The sequence below is a fragment of the Bemisia tabaci genome, chromosome 6 (assembly GCF_918797505.1).
Source record: "Bemisia tabaci chromosome 6, PGI_BMITA_v3".
Taxonomy (NCBI): domain Eukaryota; kingdom Metazoa; phylum Arthropoda; class Insecta; order Hemiptera; family Aleyrodidae; genus Bemisia; species Bemisia tabaci.
This window is the reverse complement of record NC_092798.1, coordinates 52,263,625-52,286,142: the sequence shown is the minus strand read 5'-3', so window position 1 is coordinate 52,286,142 and position 22,518 is coordinate 52,263,625. Positions and strand designations below refer to the sequence as shown.

The window sequence follows — 22,518 nt, the reverse complement described above, 5'->3', positions numbered from 1 at the left end:
GTTCTCCTTTCCCCTGTACTATTTGTGCGAACTTCCTTCATTGTCATACAAAAAATTAAGGCAAAAATTAATTTATTATTACGTGTAAGTATTGAAATCAGAATTTAAAATTCTTTATTTGATAGTGAGGCCAAAGTTCAAAGTGCTGTCATGGAGAATCATGCTATCTGGCTGTACTTGCTGGAATACTTTTTGTGGCATGTTAAATGGGTTGCAATGGGACTGTTGCAAACTTTTGCTAGAGCGAAAATAAGTGTTGCTCCTTGTAGTAAATGACCCAAAAATCACGATGAGCGCATTGGCAAACTCTGAAATGCACTCATAACTTCACAATCTGCGCAAGAAAAATGCGTTTTTTTGAGCTTCCCGCTTCAAAAAGGATACTACGGCACAGGTGAACATTTCATTAGAGGAGTCGTTCCATCATACCCTTCTGCATTGAGATGCTGCGCCATCTTCAAAATGGCCGATGCCGTGACGAAAACACATTACGACGGGACGAGATTCTAACCTCTAACCACCTGTTAGTAACCGGCTTATCTGTTGTGTTTCCATTCGCATTTTGCTGTGTTGTGAATCGTGATAGTGTTTTTTTCCGGTTTTGGATATGGCTAACTACAGTTTTTACGTACGGTGTTTTGTGCCGGGATGTGAATCGACCTCGATCACAACCCCCACGAAAATATTTTTTAATGTCCCTCGGGGAAACGAGAGAGAAAGGTGAAGTGCTGCGGTTGGGGTCCGGAGAACCCTCTCCAAATCTACACCTCACCGGTGCTGTGAGGATCATTTCAATGTAAGTATCATTGGAAATTATTATTTTCACATGGAACAGTATTTTCGAAAGCCTCTGTAGACCTCCCTTTGTTCCCTCAAGGAATGAGAGTCTACATTTTTATTTGAAATAAATTAGAACATTCAGACTGTGACTGATAATCAGCTGCTTTCATGCTGGCGTTGAAAGCAATCGTGATAATCAAGAAGGAGAATGTTGTATCTCCCTCCATAAGTGCTTAAATTTAGCTCAAGTATGCACATACTCAGTAGGTCATGAATCTTTTTATCGTCATGCTTTGTTTCTCCAGGCGTATTTACTCACTGCCGTTCAAGTTATTCATTGTTCTGATAAGTTTTTGTAACCCATGAGTGTACACTAGTGGCTGTTCAGTGTTTATAAGAGGAATATGGGCAAAGTTAAACAATTTCTTCACAGCCTTTGACTTGAAATAAGAGAGTTTTTAACTGACCTACCTAAGTAATAAGTCGAGAAATTTGCCTTTAAGTTTCAATATTTTACCAAGTCTAATCGAAGACTACAGCAAACCACGCATATGGAGATAAAAGTTAAGTCTTGTTCATGTCAAACTTCATCAATGGTGCCATTTGGATGCATGTACAAGCTCTTGAAAGGTGTTGATTCAAAGCCAATCAAGGATAGATTTTTGTCTCAACACATGATGAGCAAGCTCTATTTTTTCTTGAAACGGACAACATGTCAATTTTGTCTCGAAAAATGTCATTAAATTCTTCCATTAACCTTACCTCCCATTGATTTTTGCCCTTAGATGTGTTGGTCATGACTATGCGCATCTTCTCCCAGCACAAATTATTTCACATTTTATTTGAGTTATTATCAGAAGCCTTTCATGTCCAGTGAAACAAGTATGGACTCATAATTCCTCTCTGTATTGTCCGGATGAATGCCAGGGAATGCCTCTAATTATTTATCCATATCGAGAGTTACTGATTAATTGAAACGAAGAAAATCGTATTCTTCAAATAGCTGCAAATAGCCTCCCTCTGATTGTCAGCTGATTTTTGAAGTTTAGTCTACATAATCCTTTTGCTTTACTCTGATTTACTTTATTTAGTATCATCTCCTTGATTTTTTCAGCTCGAAACTGATCTCAAAGATAAATTCAAACTGAAAAAAGGAATTCTGCCGCATATTAACATACCTAACAACACTGCTGAGGTTTGTAAACTGCATACTTTTAGACATTAATTATTATTTGAAAAAAGAAAAATATGGACTGAAAGGATCCAAAGATAGAATGAGAGGCTTGGTAGGGGAAAATAAATTGTAGATAATCATTATGATCATCTACAATAGCAGTTCTTAGCCTGGAAGAAAAAAACTTAAATAAGGCAATTTAAAACATATTCAAGTTACTCAGATCCAATTATGTAGGCGCTTTTCAAACCAAAAATACCTACTAGCTCAAAAATGATATTAAAAAAAATTATGTTGGATGATGACTCCTATCGAGTGCACCAGTAAAATATGTGTACCTCCATTGCAATTTCAAAAAATCTCTGCAAATGTCTCCTTTCGTCAAAGGAAAACCAAAATCTTCTTATAATTGTTGGTAACTACATTTAAATGAATGAAAGAAAGTTGCACAAATTTTCAAAAAACGTTGTTGCTGGTTTTCCTTTAAAAAAATAAAACACAAATGGAAATTTAGAGCGCAGCAAATAGAGGAAGGTATGCATCTATGATATTCAACTAGCAAGAAAAATCAGGGACATGAAACAGTATCTCAAGTGAAAGCTGCACTCATTAACTTCTTATATCTATTGATTTGGTCTCTTACTTTCTGCCCGATCATTAATATCCTTGGGAATCTCACCCAAAGTTCTACAAGCCAGAGAAGTTCAGTCTGAGTACCTAATTTCATTTTAAATAGTGTCATTAAAATGTTGATTCCTCTTAATGTTCTCTTGATTTCGTTCAATAAGTGAGTCTGATCAGTGCAAGCCACCTGATCAGGAAAAAACTGTGTCAAGTTAGGTGATTCTTAGTCCTTTCTCTTCTACCTGAAAGGAAAAAAATGATCAGTACTCTTATTGTCCACAAAAATAACAGCGAACTGTTCGTGATATAAGTCACATTGCAAATTTGAAAGCTGTCTCTGACAAGTTGAAGACTAGTACAAGGTAAATTCTTACCTCTCTTGCGCAATTAAATTATCATTAATTTTTTGGAAAATTCAGCCCAAAGGATAACAAGACAATGGTGATAAGTATCTGCTTTAATGTGGATCCATCACGAATTTAGTTTTTTAAAATTGAAAAATGGGCAGGATTTGAAGAGGTTTTAACTTTCCTAGCATCAGTCTATTGTAGGCAATTTCACAGTCATCAGAAGTATAAGTTATCATGAATTTCTTCCTCTTTTTCAGGGGCTGAGTCATAGAATGCTATTGCAATTTCAAATAATCAAATTTTCATGTTCCATCAGCCCTAGGTACTTATAGTGTCTATTTTTCTTTTCTTTCCTAGGTTCTGCTTCCTACCTGTGATTCTAATGCCAGCCCTCAAATAGTGGCAAAAACTGATGATCACCAGGTATTGATTTCCTCTATTTTACATGAAATTCTAAATCTGCCTTTAATGAGTACGAAATTAATACCCATTCCTTGTTATGAATAATCGAGAGAAAAGACTGGAAGAAAATGTTTTGGTTATTAGACATTAGAGAATAATTCTAAGGAGGAGAGAGCTGTAAGAGTAAAACTCAAAGAAACCAAGAGCATGTACCAGGAATCGCTGTTGTATTTTACATGAAAAAACTTTAAAAATTGACAGAGAGACTAGATTTTATGGCAAAATTTACATATGACAAAATATAGGTACATATGACAAAATATTCACAAATATATGACTATACAAGCCTAGCAAAATGAAGTATTGCTCTACATGATTCAAGATTCAAGGAACTAGTTTTGGTGAGCAACTGATCAGTAGGTATGTTTACAGAAACAATGGCATTAGTTGTTATTCATTTAAGCTGAGCTTTCTGATTCAAGGAACTCCTGTGACGTTTATGATTGTTTTGTAATTAATATTAAAAGGAAAAAAAGGATACAAATTAGCTCTGAATTTGCGACAGTAATTCGGTGACATCAGCCTCATTAAGATTTTGCATTTCAGCAAAATCTTTTGAAAAAATGTATCATACATTTCATTCAGCCCGCAGCAAACCAAACACATTAAAAATATAATATCTCATTTTATTATTTTCAGCCTTAATATTTTAAAATGACAGCAGCCTTATAAATTAATGATTCACCCTGACAGTAAAACCTTAATTTTTTCCTTTTTGTCTCCAGATTTTACAAATCCATGATCGGCCCAACTCTCCAAGAATATCTAATTTCAGTGATGAAACAGAGATCGAAGCTAGTCATCAACAGCTGAATGCAACAAGTGCATCTACATTCAGCCATAAACCAGTGGCTAAAGCCAGCCATCAGCAGCTGTTTGCAGCAAGTATGTCCACGTGCAGCCATGATTCAGTGGCCAGAAGTAGTCATCAGCAACAGGTATTGAATTGTATTCCCCTTTCCAACACGACTTTAATCGCTATTAAACATGTGTATTCCTTAATGGCCTAGCAAATTTTAAGTATTCTCAAATCAAAAGATCGACTTCTCTTTCTCCAATTCTGATTGCGACACTTTTCATTGTACTGCAAAAAAAAGGAGGAAAATTGAAAGAGGTCGATTGCTTATTTCATAAAACTATTGTATGGTGCTGGATGGCTGATAAGTAATTGGAATAAAATTTTGTGTCTTATTACGTGGTCGTTAAGTAACTGAGAAAATTTATTCAGGAGAGAATTTTTCTCAAGTTGAATTATAAAATCGGAGGTTGATTTTCAGTAAGACTAACTCCAGTACTCCAAAGAGGAAGTTCTGAGACTTTTATACTATTTGGTAATGTTGCATTTTAATTCAACAATTTTAAGCTCTGAACATGGTGGATAATTACTTCAAATAGTTTTCTTCTCCAAACTGTTTTATAAACTTCAAACCATCATAATTTTGGTTTCTCTTGAGCTCATTGCGGCCTACTTATTTCATATTTGGCAGGGTAATTTTTGCCAAGATGCTAATCTTAATTAACTACCTTTAAAAAATTTTTCAATTGTTTAATGTTTTAGCCTTCCAATATTGAACAAAAACCGTGCTCATTATGTGGATGTAAAGGATTGTGCAGTGCTTATAGAGCATCGACCATTGATAAGACCACCCATCAGCCTTCTCTTCAGGTAATTAAGATCTGACATTTTTTTACCCCGAAATAACACAAATAGGAAACAATTTTATTCGCTCTGTCAAGAAAGTTTTAATTATGAAACTTTGATTTGAAGCAAACCTATTTCCAATTATGTTATTTAAATTTGATGAAAAATTGACCATGTGGGAGGTGTTATCAAAAGTTTTGGAGCGACTAGATGACCATGATCTATTATGAAAGGAAACTTATCCGAAAATTATAACAGATTTAGATAGTACCCAAGCACATTTTACTTTACTCTGTCATTCTAATGTAAAGGATCATCAGCTTCTCTTGATTTTCATCATATCCATTTTAAAGTGTCCATCCTAAAAAATTGCCTCAAATTTCTGATCCAAGTTCAAAAGCTCACAGTGTGAATGGTGAGAATACTTCACTAATCCTCGCTTAGAAAATCTGCGTTTTTTTTACATGGTGCTCTAGACAAGGTACAAACTATAGCACTGTGTCACCTATTTCGTTTTCAAAATTTTCCATCGAAATTGATTTACACAAACATACATACATTTTTTTAGTTGTACAAATAACTCCGAAAGAAGTTGCAAGTTCTCATAAATAAGTAATCAAAAACATTTCTCAAATATCAAAAATACAAATCATGTCATTTGTATGATTGTGTCTCATTTGATCAGTGTCTCATGCTCTTGTTAAAATCTCGCTTTGAAATTGATTTCTGACTCTTTGTTGGATGAAATCCTTGCTATGCACATTAATTTTTAGCAGGAGCATACAGCTTGATGAATTCTCTAATATATTCACTTCATACTTGTTGAGCAGCTCGTTGGAGCCACTGTAAATTGCTGAAGAGTTTGCAAGCTGATATCAAATGAGGTAGAGGAATGAAAAGTTGAAGGATATTAACATACAACTATGATCATTTAACACAATTATTGATTAAAAAATCAAACTACAAGCCAACATAAATAAATAGATAACTAGATAGATAAATAAATAATAATATAAAATTTCAAACCACATGTAGATGAGAAGAAATTAAACTTTTTGTATGTTTATTTTTCTCTCATGTACATGTAGTTTGAACTTTCATCATTACATTATTTATTTATTTTGGCTTGTAGCTCGATTTTTAATCAGTGATCAAGTTTTATACACAGCTTAGCCAGCCAAATTTGGCAATAAAATTTAATGATCATTTACTCAGTTATAGATGCAACTAGTAGGCACACTACCTGACTGCCTCGTGCCTCAGGTGTTATGAATTACAAATCATTCTTATGATTTTATATAAGTGCAAACCATATGCATACAATTTAGTAATTGCAAGATTGAATGTTGAGCAAATATTCTTAGAAAAATTCGGAAAAGCAAGAATTTTTTGATAAAAAGTAACTCATGAAAGGACGTTCAAAAAGTGAAATTAAACCCTTTTTTTTATTTACAATTTTAGCCTGAAGAAGTTACTGTACAGCCACCAGTTCCCTCCACTTCATCAGCAAAACTAGGGAAGAGAAAGAGAGCGAAGAAAGTTTTTGGTGATTTTGTCCCTTTCTCCCAATGTGATCTTCCATCCTCGACAACCACAGAAGAAAATCCATCTCACCATTCCCAAGAGTCCAAGGAATACATAGAAGCATTTGAAAATTTTGAGAGACAAAGAGTGAGGATGAAAACCACGGAAAAGTATCCCCATATCTACCTTGGCCTTTCTTCGGAAACTTTTCTAGTAGTATCAGTTTTAGAAAAACACACCAAGTGTTCAAAATTAGACATTTTTGTAGTCCTCCGGAAGATCAAGTTGAATGAGAGTCTTGATAACTTGGCAGTAACGTTTGGCCTAGACCGCACTTCAGTTTCTAGGATATTTCGAAGAGCAACTCCTCTTATTTCTGCCTATGTTAAGCAATTTGTGCACTGGCCCAGTCCTGACGTAATTAAAGCAAATTTGCCTTATGCCTTCAGAGCAAACTATGCAGATGTACAAAGCATAATTGATTGCTTTGAGACGGAAATTGAGAAGCCGAGCAATGCGTTGCACCAAGCTCAAACTTGGAGCTCTTATAAAAACTGCAACACTGTAAAAAATTTAGTTTGTGCAACCCCAAATGGATTGATCAATTTTGTGTCAGGAGGCTATGCAGGACGAATGAGTGATCAGAAAATAATAGAGAGTTGTGGCCTTTTAGAAATTCTTAAGCCAGGCACGGTTTTGATGGCAGACCGTGGTTTTAAGCACATAGAGGGTGAGTTGGTGAAGAGACAGTGCCGCCTGGTCAGGCCCCCAAGTGTCACTGCCGTTGAACCACTCTCTGAGGAAGAAGTTAGATTTGCCAAAATTGTTGCCAGTCTTCGGGTACATATCGAAAGAGTTATACAGAGAATTAGGGTGCATGAATTTTTATCAAAACATTCATGCTTTCACCATGATGTCTTATGCCAAATTGATAATATTGTGCTAATTGTTTGTGGCTTGTGTAATTTACGCAATGCCTTGATTAAAAAATAATTTTAAGTTGTTTTAATTTTCAGATTTTTCCGAGGAGAAAAGCTGCAAATTGCTGGTTTTTATTAACTAATTTGAATGTACTGATGCTGAAAGGAATCAGGCAACAAAATTTCAATTCTTATTTTTGGACAAAAAAAACAGCATTTCCAAATTTCAAAATACAAAATTTCAACAAAATTTTCGCTGACCTGCTAACTTTGGTGACAATTTCATTCTAAATTCCTACTTGATATTTGATTGATAAGAACTTTGCTCAGTTATCCTCAAAGTTTTGTACTCAGTATAATGTATCTTCAAACTTTTTGCTTACTATAGGAAAGCATCATCATATTATCTTATTTTTACACAAAAACGCAAACAAGCGAAGTAACTTACAAAGTGAGGTTACGCAGTGTCTCACCAAGATTTTGATCTGAGTGTCTCCAAAACTTTCTTTTTATAAAATTATTGGATCCCTATTTTGCCATTTTTGCGAATGGACCTTGGAAGTTACAACACAAATTTTATAAAAAAAACAAGCATGAGGAGCCGCTCGGTGAAGTAGCAAACTAACATGCATATAGTTTCAGCACAGAGACAGTCTTACACTCAAGACTGTTGCGCATTGCACAACATGTCCCAGGGTTCACTCCTCAGCGTCTCACCATAATTTTTATTCCTCTCTGTGAATGATTCCTTTTGCTTTTTTCTGACTTCCAACTGTGAACATAAATACCGTTCTCTGAATACATTATTTCTAAAAAATGATAAAGGAATAAAAAGTATGATGAGACGCCATGGATTGAACCTGGGACTTGTCGGCCAATGCGCAATGCTCCTGAATGACTACCTTACGGCTGAGGCAACACATGCATCAGTTTGCAACTACAGCAAGCGGCCTTTTTTGCCAGTTTTTTTTTTTTAAACTTCCAGAGCCCACTTGCAAAAACAACAAAATAGAGATCCAATAATTTGTGTGAAGAAACCTTTGGCCTCGCCCCAATCAAAATAGAGAAATCTTGGGTCTCCACTGCAGCTGGCTTTACACCTGATTCATTTTAAACTTTCATCATATTTTTACAGTATAAATGGTGGGCTTATTTTGTAATTGAGAGGCTTGGAGGACAAGTGGAATAAGGGCAGTTTATGAAGAAATTGGTATATTAATGATTTTGACTAAAACTAGCCCTACAGTATATTCTGTGAAAAATTCGCTACCTAACATCAATTTTTAGCATCTAAAAGTGAATTTGAACTCTTTTTCTGCCAAGAGGCTCCATGTAATTTTGAAACTTTAAACACATATTTCTCGAAATAGGAAAGAGTGCACTTATGCGCCTCGTCCTCCAAGCCCCTCAAAGGGTCAGTTTCGATCATCACAGAATCGTGTTTTAATGCTTACTTCTTGTAGATTAGCTAAATAAATAAAATCCGTCCAACTGGCAACTTTCTATGTTCAATATCAACGGAGATATCGCCCTTTGAAAAGTTGCGTTATTTATGTTATCCACCGCGGTGGTGACGTCCTTGTTTTTTTCAACCTTAATTTCATTTGAGTTTCACATTGAGTAACCAGTGCAAATGTGTCCATTGTTGACTAATGAAATCAAGGTGAAGGAAACCAAGGGTGGCACTACCGCGGTGGATGACGTCATAAAAGGAACCTCTCAAAGCATAATATCTCAGTTAATATTGAACTTCGAAAGTCACTGTTCGGACAGATCTTACAATTTCTAGCTAATCTACAAGAATCAAGTTTATCATTTATCAATTAAATTATCACAAGATTATATTACTAATAGTTTGCGTACAGAATCGGGTAGATGTTGAGAATCCAAAACTCTTTTGAAGCACGCATCATCTGGTTACTGAAGCAACGATCGAAACTGACCCTGAGAATCTTGACAGCTTTGTTCTCTTTAAAGTTGGGAGATGCCACACAAAATAACCCCTTCTTCTTTCCACATGCCAGCATTTGCAAGTGCATTTGGCCCTTATACTTATTTGCTGGCTGTGAATAATTACTTGTAAAGTAAGATGAATAAGTCTCTGCCTTGCTGGGGCATTTCACCTCTACAATGTAATCACCCAGAATGCCGTCTGGAGAGGCTCCAAAAATGGGCTGGGTTTGTAGGACCTTAAATCCTGTTTTTTTCATGCGATGCCCTGGAAACTGCTTCTGGACCTGCTTTAACACATCTTTCTCTAAATTAGTACCTCGCTCCATTGCAGATGTTGCCTTAAATTTCCCTCCTCCTAAGACTCTATTTTTTAAACAACCATCACCTTTTTGGCATCTTGAAGCCTCCCAAACTTTCGATGCACTCACCCGACCAAACCGTGCGTCATCCCAAAGAGGTGAATCAGCTTGTGCCTTGGTCATCTTCGCTAGTTTTTCACAATCTTCTTCTGTCATTACAGAGGATAAATACTGAATGAATCTCTCTCCCGAATGCTCATGCAGAGGGATCTCTTTCTTGTATCTTATCATTAGACATGGACTCCCCAAGATAGGGGTATGGAGAGGGATTTTACCCAAATGCTCTGTGGAGCTTTGTCCTGCAAAACCGCATATGCATCAGATAAAAAGTTGCTGATTGACTCCTCTTCAATGGTCACTTTGAGTTGCTCATTCAAGTCATTCATCTTGACAACCTTGGTAGAAGTTGCGACTTTTGCCAGTGCAGGCGTTTCCCAGTAGCATTGCACTGATGTTGGTGCCGGCTCAGCAGCTTTCCGTTCCAGCCAGGCTAGAAACGCAATTGCATGCTTACAGGTGTCTGAAAAATAGAGATGAAGAATAAGTTCAGATCAAGCAAAAATAAATCCTGCATAAATGAAAAAATATTATCTGATTCAATTTCTAGTTGAAATAATTATGGTATTTATCCAAGTAGAAATAAGCCTACTTATTATTTTTATTTTGAAGCTTTATTGATGAGTTTTAACTTATTATTTATTCCTTATGATACATATCTAATTTGAGCTGACTGTAAGCTCGTTTTGTAGATGAGTAACTTTTTTTTGGCATTGTGAAAAAATAAGTTCAAAGTCTAACAGTCCGTACAAATGTAAACCGATGTTACATATTTCAAAATTTTGTTTTAGAACACAAATTTTTTCAAGGTTTACTACCAAACCAGTTTGTTTGCAAACAGCATCATTTGAACTCTTTAAAAACCGCTTAAGTTTTTCATTCACCAATGACATTGATAGCATTCTGCATTAAAAAAAAAATAAATAAATAAATAAATAAATAGATAAATACACCATACCTCCTATGCTAGCAAACAGAATACGCCAAGGTACTATTGCATTTATCTTACAGTATGTGTTTTCCTCATTTACGAATCGGTTAAATACCTCCTATGCCAGCAAACAGAATACGCCAAGGTACTATTGCATTTATCTTACAGTATGTTTTTTCCTCATTTACGAATCGGTTGTGGATTTCAATTGTTTTTCTGTTGTTTTCTCTGGTGTTTCTATTTATTTACTGAGTTTCATGAATTGACTTACTCAAAATAATTCTATTAATCTTGGTGTCCCCCAAATTGAGGAGCAAATAAAAACAAACATTCCATATCACTCACCCTCCTTTGCAACACAAGAATTGCATTTAGCAGTGAGAATCTTGTCTTCATTCTCATTCACGTCACATTTTACAATGTAAGGCTCTTTCCTTACGCTAGTCTCCGGCGTCATTTTTGCTGTTATTCTGCACACATTTCCCTCTCTCTTCAGCTGTACATAGCCAATAGCATAGTCGCCATAACTTGCCCGACAAGATCTAAAAGTAAAGGATACAAAATTGAGAGGTGATTTGCCTTAAAACAATAGAAAGAATTGACAACATTAAATGGATTGCATTTTGCAAAAAGGAACAGCGCGATTACAGTGTTTTCTAATCAACTTCTTTACTTTTAAAAATATCAGTATGTGTACAGTATTAAAATTCACACTATTATTTTCCTTTAGAATTAACAATTTTTTGTATGAAAGCCAAAACTATTTGCTATTCTGAGAGATTTTTTAGATAATTGTGAAGGAGCAACATCTTTACAACACTGTAATCGTGCAGGTTCCATTTGCTAAATGCAATCCAAATGTGATTGACCTTTTTATTAATTTGTTTCGAAAGAAATATTAATTGAACTCTGTTAATTTTATCCCAAAAAATGATCTGTGAAACTGTAGTTTGCGATAATTTGGGAACGCAAACATTTTATACATTCAGTGTCATTACATGTCTAAACTGGGACACACTGAGCTAAACGGAACCAAGTCACATCAGCCATTTCCAAATTTTATCAAATTCATTTTTTTTATGGGAGAACAGTAGAGCAGACTCTTCTGATATTTTCAAGGGATTTTTTCTGTAACGTGATATCTGAAATTTTTAAAAAAATAAATTGTTGGATGCTTGGCAATGGCTGGTGTGGCTTGGTTACTCTCCGCTTAAAGCAGTCTATGTAATCTTGGTTACTTGAACATTCCTTAGTATTGGATAAAGAGAAGCACTCATGTTTGGAATTTCAAACTTCATTTCTCACTATTCACCTGGAAGAAGTCAATAAAAAATAAGCCCCTACATTGGAAATGAAGTTAAAATAAAAATTATTGCGTTTTGAAATTCTGCTCTCTTCAAATAACTTTTGCTATGTGAGATTCTTGTTTGAAATGAACGGGAAATAATGATCATATTGAATGTAATCTGGAGACAAAATGTCCTGAAGTAACGATAATCATCGGGTAACTTTGATAAAAAAAAAAACTGTCCTGAATGTCTATATTTCCTCATGAGATTTTTGTAACTGTATCTCAAGTTATTTTGTGAAAATTTAAAAAAAAAAATGATCTTAGTTTTTTTCTCTTTTTTTAGGAACCAAGTAAAATCAGAAATTTTGAAGGATCCAATCAGGATACATGTTATTTGAGTTTCTTTTTGATTATACATTCAGGCACTGAAACTTTGCTTCATGTTTCACAATTTCTGATTTTTTTACTGTTAATTGTTGAATGAATATTTTCAGTAACTCAAGTAGGTAGTAACTTAAACCATTTTTAAAATCATCATTTCCAAACTGCGCTGAAGTAGGTAAAACGGTGGCTCCAAGCATTGATACGTTTTTATTGTTGTAAACAGGCTGCCAAAATTATAAAGAACACAAGAATTACATGATCTCATTATAGTTATTTTCATTCATTTTTTTGAAATTGAATGTACAATCTGTGAATTTAAGTTTTTGCAGCCTCTATAAAAATTGCACAATGTACAATAAAAAGAGATTTGGTTCTTATTATACTTGGTTTGTTTTTTAATTGCTCTCTTCAAAAAGGGGTGTTCAATATAGTTTTTTTGTTTATTTTGAATTTTCACTCCCTGAAGTTTCCTAAAATTCTTCATCATTAATTTTATTGCAAGTTGATCATTAAATTATCAGGTTTTTTCTCTCTCTCTCTCTCTCTCTCTCTCTCTCTCTCTCTCTCTTTTCCTCCTTATGAATGCTCAAGTAAAAAATTACCTACTCATTGACAATGCATCTGCAAAAAAGTTTCTTGTCTGTAGCGTTTCAAAATCTCGGTTTCAATTTTATTTTATCAGAGAAGAACAAATCAACGATAGGTATTGCTTAAAATTATCACCTAATATTCATCATGCAGAGAAGTTTCCAAGAGATGATGTGAAGTATATTTTCATCTGCCAGGAAGTCTGCAGCACTGCAAACTGAGGTACTTACCTATTTTTGCAGCCTTACCATCGTTCAGTATGTAACTTAGATACTTATTGTTCGTCTGCCTGTATCAGAGAGCCATCATCATTCAGACTTGGAATAAGAGACCCACAATTAAGGAGGACCTAAAAGTAAAACACTACAGCTCAACTTAGACATTTTCATCGCATGAAAATTGAAGCCATAATGTTGATTTCTTTGTGCTTTTTAAACATGAAATGTGTGAGGAAATTTTGAAACTTTCTGTAGGTACTTAGATAGTCCTGGAGTTTGACCATGGTATTCGAAAAAGATAGTATTTTGCCACTGAAACATGAGTTGTTGTAAAATTTTTGGAATGAGATAAAATTTAAAATGACCGACCGTAGTGCTTTTACATTTTTCATCTCAGGATTTATGAATGAAGCTGAGTTGAAAAATAGCGTAAACATACAGTCATCAACTTTGGGTAGATTGTTGCTATCTGCTGGCATGAAGCCAGGATCAGGACGGGCTCCAGACATCTTTATGCAAGCCTGAAAAAAAAAGAGAGAGAAAACTAGAAGCACACATTATTGCTGAACTCTTGACAGAGGGCTTACTTCGTGAAGAAGAACTTTAAAAAAATGTTAAAATTATATAGCTGTCTCTCCTCTTTTGAATAATGATGAAGAAGTCAAATGAGACGAGAGCAATTTTTGAAGAAAACTGCATATAAAGTTGATAATGTGATGAAAGCTCATGATGCTCATCAGATGTACTTAAAAGTCAAATATTGCGCCAAAAATAAAAGTTGTAGTGTTCAATTTTTCAAAAAGTATCTAGGTAAAAGATCTACTCATCATGAGTTAATACGCCGATATTTCCAGTAAAGTTGAGTAACTTTATCCTTGAAATTCTGCAATTATAGGTATCTGGGAATGCAGTAATGGTAATGGTCTCAAGTGAAGTGCTGAGGATCAAAAGCTGGAATCTCCATTCTGCTATCTTAAAAGTTGGCGATTATTTTAATTTGTTACAAAGGTATCCGGCAAATCTCTGTCTCTGTACTTTCTCAAGAATTTTCTACAGAAGACAATTCGGACAGTATTTTACTCTTGAATTCAAACTGGTTACCTACTCCTTTTAAAAGATTAAAAACATGCCTATGCTAAATGTTTTAACATAGGAATGAAGATTGCAGCTTTCGATCCCCGGCGCTTCAAATAATCTGATACTATTTGTGGTGAAAAGTTCAAGAAGGTTAATTGACTTGAGTCTGATATTATTTTACAGTGTCTCTGAGATACTTGAGTGGCATGCTTCGTTCACCTCCAAGTTACAGCTAAACAAGATATGAATCATACTTTATCCTAAAATATATTTGGCTGTACTTTTTCCTCTGAATGGTTGTGCGTCTTCTTATGATGTTGTTTCTTGATTTTCTTCCTTTGTTTTCTTGACTTTCCTCCCTCTCTGAATACCTAAAGTATAATCGGAGCAAAGAAGTCTGAAATCTGCCCATGTTCATTTAAGAATATTCTGGGGCTGGATTCAGTCTTGTTAGTTACTTTGATGTCAATGGTAGCTCCTCAAAAGGTCTCTATGATCTTTGTGATGAGTCAATTTCCATAGGCTTGGGCTCATTTATACAAAATGAAACTTGGTACAATTGAATTAAATCAATGAACAATGTTCATAGGATTTGCCTGCTTCATATTTGGACTGCATTTTGCAATTTGGAACTAAAAGTTCTGGCTCTTCTTGAAGAACACTTACGTGCATAGGGAAACTAATCGCACATACCTTGTTTTTAAACCGGGCTAGAATTTATAGTTCCAAATTGCAAAATGTAGTCCATTTCCTTTTCATCCAAATTGTTGGCGCGTAGTGTCTCTCAGCGTAAACGCAACCAATTGAGACTTGGGATACTTTTGCTCTAATTAGACCAGGTTTTGCATGCTGCAGAATGATACATTGCACTCCAACCATTACCTATCCTTGGTATACGGATTCCAGAAACAAACTTACCTGCACTTTAGAAGGCAGAACAAAACGTAGCTGATATCGAGGCTGTGTTAGATCATCCAGATTAAGATCTGCTGCTCACTAGGTCTACAGAAACAATTTCTTCAAAACTGAATAGGTATGTTCATGATATGCCTTTTCCAGTTTAAAAGAAACAGTTGTTGCTAGACCGATGAATTACTTCAGGTTTAAGTAACTTCAATTCACAACACTTGCACTGTGGAGTAGGAGGCTTCAGAACTTGAGGAAAATTCAGCTAGAATGAGGGATCAATTTATAAATATGATAACTAAGATTGGGAAGATATTGAGGGACCACTGATCAGCTTTACTTACTGATTAATGAGAAAACCAAGTTTAAGTCTTTACTTTGCACTGGGACCGCTGAAGCTTATCACTTGAAATAGCATGAAATAGAAACATGTGATAAACATACGTAAATAAACAACAGCTCTCGCGCGGAAGCGATGGCCATGTTAAATAGTGTGTAGCACCTCAGTGCGAAGGTATTTGATGGAACGACTCCTCTTGCGAAATGTTCACCTGTGCCGTAGTGTCCTTTTTGAAGCGGGAAGCTCAAAAAAACGCATTTTTCTTACGCAGATTGTGAAGTTATGAGTGCATTTCAGAGTTTGCCAATGCGCTCATCGTGATTTTTGAGTCATTTACTACAAGGAGCAACACTTATTTTCGCTCTAGCAAAAGTTTGCAACAGGCCCATTGTCCCTTAATATTTTCCTCAATATTCTTCTCTCCTCAATTCGTACTCGCTCCTCTATCTCTTCATTTAAGTACAACATCTTTGTAGTTCTCAATGACCAGCACCAGATTCGCCATTTTCAAAACCATCCTGTGAAGCGTGACCCAAATCGATGAAAAACTCTGTTAATTTTACGAAATTGAGGGCCATTCATTTCGATGGGTCTGGACCAGTCGATTGGGATTTCCCTCGATTCCGGAATTCCGATCGATTTAGGGCGGTAGCTCTGCATGTTTGCCTCGATTTGTGTCCTATCGATTTGACCGACCCATAAGCGCAATGCTTTTTTAAAGCGAAACCATCCCCAAATCAATCATAATTTCTGTCAGAACTCGATCGTTCATAATCGGCCTGCTGTTTAAAAAAAGTGAGTTTCCCAGAAAAATCTTGCCAGTGCTTTATTCAATAAAATTTTAAGAGGCATGATCTCTTTAAAAAATCAAGGGTCTGCTTAGGCATTTTTTTTATTTTTTATTTTTAGTTATAAAACAATCATTTCAGTAGCATTGACTGTCATTAAAAGTTAGAAAACTCCAAGTGTCAGAGATATTGAATTCTTTAACACGTTGACTGCCACGGTGTTTTAGGTACTTATTTCCCCCGGCGCCATAGCCTTTTCTTTTTGGTATTTTTTTTAGAATTGACTATATCAAACCTAAACTTCATAGACCTTCGTAATATTCTTTCAGCTTTCAGCCTGAAGCCGCCGGTCGTTACGACCGGTATGGCCTCCGGTGAAAAATAATGCACCGGAGGCCACGCCGGTCGTCCGGCCGGTCGTATGTTCCTTGAGAATCAGCAACGTTGCGTAACTCGCGCGCAGTCAACCTACAACCTTGAACGGCATGGAATTAATGGTAAGGAAAGGTAAAACTGGGTAGGAGACAAACCCAGATACCCCCCAACACCGAGTTTCAGGCGAATCCATCGGCAAAAAGTCGAGGTTGCCAATTGTTGACCATTTTGAACTTTAATCGGCGGCCATTTTGAAAAATTAGGGTTTTTTTAAAAATCTAACGTCAAATTCGTTTTTCTCGTGCCAAAATACCCCAAGATACCGAATTTCAGGTGAATCCATTGGCAAAAAATCGAGTTTGTCAAATTTTCGGCCATTTTGAACTTTGACCGGCCGCCATTTTAAACTTTGACCGGCCGCCATTTTGAAACGGTTTGAGATAATGACTTCGGATTTGCGCGAAAAAATTTATTTTTTTATGTTCTTTCGAACGAGGTATCACAAAGGGGGTCTTCCCATTTGAAAAAAAAAGTTAGGGTCCGTAACCCCCCCCCCCCCTCCCTAAGGGGGGCCCCCAAAATTTTTTTTTTTTGGGGGGGGGGGTTCAAAAAGTAGCTCCCTTTGATCTAGGAACACCCTCCAAGTTTCAAATCTCTACCTCAATTAGGTCAAAAGTTAGGAGGAGGGGAGGGGACTTTTCGAACACCCTGTATTTTACCTTTTTACCCCTACCTCCCCCCCTTCCTAAAAAATTGTTCCTCCTTTTTTTAAAATTTATTTTTAAAGTTAAGCCAAAATTTAAAGGTCTAAAATTAATATTGAGGTAAAAAACCAACGATTGTAATTATATTCTAATTTATTAAAACAAAAAAAATGGCGAAAAAGAAAATTAAAGTTGAAAGAGAAAAAATCCCCCCCCCCCTCCCAATTTTTATTCCCCTTTTTTAATTTATTTTTCAAAATGCGTACAATTTCTAAGGTTTGTAACTAAAATTAAGCAAAGAAAACAACTCTATTGTAATTTTATTGTATTAATAAATAAAGATGATAAAGAAAAAGATCCATGAAAATGAAAAAAATAAAAATCCCCCCCCAAAAAAACAAAAAACAAAAAAAAAAAAAATTCAGTGGTGCATTCTCTTGCTGGGGCCATGCCGGTCGTGAGCCATAAGCGTATACACGGCTCCGCCGGTCGCTGGCCTCACAGTAGCCTAGTAATGCGAGCGAGCGGGTCCCGGTCGAAACGACCGGCGTGGCCCCGGCAGAACCCTTCGAGGCCGGTCGATACGACCGGCGTGGCAGTCAACGTGTTAAAGACTGTCAAGACTTGTAAATCAAGATACCCTTTTCGATTTTCTTACGCGAAAATACCTGATTCCACTTTTTTATGTTTTTGATCACTTTATTTTTCTCAGTTTATGTAATAATTTTGTGTGCGTTCTGCATTTTGTTTGTTGCATTTATCTCATTTTATTTAGCGTTTCGCATGAACAATCAGTTCCGAGAATTGAGAAAAATGTTAATGTAAACTTTTTTCCATGCCTATTTTTCAGAAGAAATATCCTTTCAAGAGTTTCTTTCAAGCTTTGCAACAGGTTTTTAATAGTTTGCTTTAAGTCCTAATTTAACACTTAACTCCACCAAGGATGTGCTTAGCATCCTCAGGGTGTGATAGATTAGCAGGAGTGTTAAATATTCTAGAGGGGAAAATGTGAAAGAATCGCGCTTGCATTTTTAGTTTTCATTTTGTTCTCTCATATTTTTACAGATGTCAAAGACGATCTTTGAGAGGTCAGAGTCTGAAGATATCCAAGCTTTTGCTGAAAGAGAAATTCCAGTCCTCAATTGGCAGCTTACAGTTGAGAGCCCTGATGAAATTTGTTTAGCAACGGAATGTTTGATTCTTATCTTCAAGTAAGTGAATACGAAGAATTATTTCTCAATTATGAAATTTTAGGTGCATTTCAGGTGTTTTGACAAATATGTTCTTGCTGAGGTCAGAATTCAGATCAAGCATGTTTGCCAACATGTTGAGCGAGACAAGAATTCAGGCATCTTAATGGGCCTGTTGCAAACTTTTGCTAGAGCAAAAATAAGAGTTGTTTCTTGTAGATAATGCCTCAAAAATCACGATGAGCGCATCGGCAAAGTCTGAAATGCACTCATAACTTCACAATCTGCGTAAGAAATTTGCGTTTTTTTAAGCTTTCCGCTTCAAAAACGATACTACGGCACAGGTGAACATCTTGTTAGAGGAGTCGCTCCATCGTCGGCGATATTCATCATGGCCGACGCTTGCGCGCAGTTCCGCGCGTAATTCGAGGAGAGTTCAAGGTCAATCAATTCGGGCGGAATATTCGGAAAATATGAACGTTAACACACCGATTGTTATCTGGTCTAATCCAGTTCAGGTGTTATCTCGTCCCATCAAACGTGTTTTGGCGGATTGGCGTCGGCCATGATGATTATTGCCGACGATGGAACGACTCCTCTTACAAAATGTTCACCTGTGCCGTAGTATCGTTTTTGAAGCGGGAAGCTCAAAAAACCGCAAATTTCTTACGCAGACTGTGAAGTTATGAGTGCATTTCAGACTTTGCCGATGCGCTCATCGTGATTTTTGAGGCATTATCTACAAGAAACAATTCTTATTTTTGCTCTAGCAAAAGTTTGCAACAGGCCCATTGTTGCATATTGACATCACGGTTCACTGAAGTCGCCAAACCCTCTGTTGTTTTTTAAAAGTCAAGTGACTAATTTGGCATGGACTCTATCATGTTCAGTAGACTTCCCAAATAAAATTACGCACCTCTAGATGGCAACAGGAGATTGTCTGACGTCACTTCTACATATAAGTAAATGCAACAAGCAAGATTTCGGATCCTCTGTTGCAGTCTAATAATGTGTAAACTTACTAAGCGTGGACTCTATTAAATGTTATCATTCCAAAAAATTGTGAATTTAACCAAAAATTTTTCAATTAATGAGTTATAATGGCCGAAATTACCAAAATTAAATTTTTCACTGTAATTTAATGTTATATGTGCCTTTTTTTCTTCTCCTAACAGAATATTTCCTTGTAAAATAGTAGACAGTGGTGGGAAAATTGCGTATCCATCCAACAAAGAAAATTATAGAAGAAATTGCTTCTCTTTGGCTATTATAATTTTGTCTTTATTTATAAGTCACCTATTTTCACAAATTTCAACTCCTCGTGCTTTCTACCTCAAGAATTTTTTTTAGTTCCAGTTAATTGTCAAAATTAGTGAAAAGTGTCAAGAGAAGGCAGCTCTGCGTCTTATACAAAATGAGAACTTAAGTAGCATAGTGGCATTATTCTAAAAAAAATTTATCAGAAATGGAGTCCTGTGCGAACACCAAACAAGCATGAGAGATAAGCTTCGAATAATATTTGAGAGATGAGCTGTCAGCACCAGGTGAGGCAAGCTGTAACAGCTCGCCCTACCAACAGGTTCACTGAATAAGCACGGATCTAAATGGTGTACAAGAACTCAGTTCCTCACTTCTTGTTCCATCTTTAGAACGATAGATTACACAAAAATGCCACTCTAAAAGAGCTGGCCTCAAACCATAAGATATTTACTTCTTTCTTGGTTCTTTCTGTTGGTCGTCAAGTGTTGGTCGAAGGTGAAAATCTGACTGAACATCTCCTCGTATTCCTCAGCTGAAGTGTAAAGAAGTTAGGTAAAGGGAAAAAGGCACTCACCATAAAGTTTTGTATAGCTGTCACAGTAAAGCCATCATTCTTCAAATAAATGACTTGTTTTATTCATAAATCAAGATATGATCATTAAATTTTATGTGATATTAATGGAGAAGCAGCAAGTGTTAGAAAGTTTGTGGCACATGTTTAAGAAGAAACCACTGAGTAAACTGTGTATGAGAATCTCCTTGGTTTCTAAAATGAACAATCATCAGAGGGACCAAATCACCTATTCTACTGTAATAAATGTGTTTAAATTGGAAATGCTGTCTGATGATGTCATTGAGAGATAGACTTTCTCTAAATTTTAAAACTATTTTTCTTCTAATTTTAAAAAAATCAGTTTCCTAAACAACAACTTTAACTCTCTCTCAATGTTTTTTCACTCTTTTTCTTAAACGCTGGGGTAACTATGCAGCCTGTTGTGGCGGTTCTACTTTTCACTGTGTCAATGTGTTGGGTATCCAATTTATCTGGCTATTCTTTTGCTTCTTTACACATTTATCTGAACTTCATCGAACACAATTTGGTTAACAGCACCAATCAAGTATATGTAAAAGATAAGACGAATAGCCATGTGCTGCATAGCTATTTTTTGGTTTTGAGTGACCGAAAAGCTACGGAAAATGTAATTTTGTAGCAAGTAAACCTGTACAGCACATGGCTATCCGTCTTATATTTTACTTGTATTTGCATAAACTATTAGTTATATTTGTGTTCCTTTATTTACAGAAATTATCCCTCTGTCGCAGAAGAAATTCGCCTTAATGACCTTTATAGCAACATATTTCACAAAAACAAAGCTGTTGCCCAAGCCACGGCCGAGTTCATTCTTGAGACTATAAGAAAAAATAACAGTCCCGAAACTACTGTTATCTCTCTCGCTCGTTTCGCTGAGAAAGTCTTGATAAGTGACCCCTTATTACCTGTAAGCAAAAACCCTGACCCCCAATCTTTCTTCTCTCTTTTATTCATATTCCAATCTGTTCTCAGTTTTTTCTTTAATTAGCATAATTATCAATTGATTTTCTACTAATTATAGACTAGCAGTCATGAGTCATGCCAGTCAGTAACACGGTTTCTCCTGTATTTAGATCACATTTTAGTTTTACCAGTTTTACCAGAAAAAAAAAAATTGTGTTTCAACAGGAAGATCTTTCTACCAGTAAGGGTTAAGATCATTCGATTTCACTGAAACTTGGCAGAGGGTCTTTCCTGATCAAATGGATCAACCTCAAGGGGTAAGACCAAAAACATTCAGACATATGGATGAGAGGACCTTCTTGTTAAAGGGGATGGCTCCGATGGATCCTTGGCAAATGTACCTCCATGAAAGATAGGAAAACCCCCCAAGGGTGAAAAGAATCAATGACAATTATTCTCCTCTCCGATGATAACAAATGTTCAGTTCATCAGCAACCTATTCAAATATATATAATATTATATATTCTTGTATCAACTGCCCATGCAATTCAGTATTTACTGAACCTTCAAATTTTAGATCTACATTTCTATTAAATATAAGTACCTTCGGTAATAAAATACCAACTTATTTTTTCCAGGAAACGTGTCTTTCGGACCATGAGCTGATAGAGTCTCTGCGTATTTTTGTGAATTCTTTCTCTGAAATCTCTGAAGAAATTTTCGACGTTGACGCACTGGTTGGGATTTTCAAACGAAACAACGAAACGCCATCTTTCAAGCGCTTCACGGCGTCTTTTCTGAAAGCCATCACGCATGAAGCCAATGAACCTACTTCGTTCCGATCATCAGGAAAGGATAATAAAGATGAGGTGTGTTATGATTTCTTTCGATCTTTTTTTATCTATACCCCTCAGTGCTCAAATGAAGTGGAAGATTGCCTGCAGAACTGCTTGGCTGTAGCATTCAACTGTAGGTCCTTACATTGCATCTGCATTAATTGGGTTTTCATGAAGTAAGAGAAGAACCGCAATCATCAGTGTCAATTTTGCACAAATTTGCAGTGCTTTGGTGAGTTTGGGGTTGTTTCAGCTGAACTGTTTCATGTATTGACAAAGAGGGAATACAA

At 35.9% G+C, this 22,518-nt stretch overlaps 2 protein-coding genes across 8 annotated transcripts in view; both read left to right on the top strand.

Annotated features, from left to right (window-relative positions):
• Positions 1-22,518, top strand: part of LOC109042019 (cohesin subunit SA-2) — a 63,186-nt gene that overhangs the window by 12,480 nt on the left and 28,188 nt on the right. For all 7 annotated transcript variants that reach the window (XM_072301951.1, XM_072301950.1, XM_072301948.1 and 4 more), the window contains 3 exons: positions 18,513-18,658; positions 21,201-21,396; positions 22,031-22,261. In XM_072301951.1, coding sequence (XP_072158052.1) covers positions 18,513-18,658; positions 21,201-21,396; positions 22,031-22,261 — 573 coding nt within the window. The remainder of the gene's footprint in view (positions 1-18,512; positions 18,659-21,200; positions 21,397-22,030; positions 22,262-22,518) is intronic.
• On the top strand, positions 151-12,833 carry LOC140224799 (uncharacterized). The gene is made up of 7 exons (XM_072301484.1): positions 151-173; positions 727-796; positions 1,895-1,975; positions 3,286-3,351; positions 4,116-4,328; positions 4,949-5,056; positions 7,573-12,833. The coding sequence occupies exons 1-7, from the start codon at positions 151-153 to the stop codon at positions 7,765-7,767; spliced, it is 756 nt and encodes a 251-aa protein (XP_072157585.1). The 3' UTR covers positions 7,768-12,833.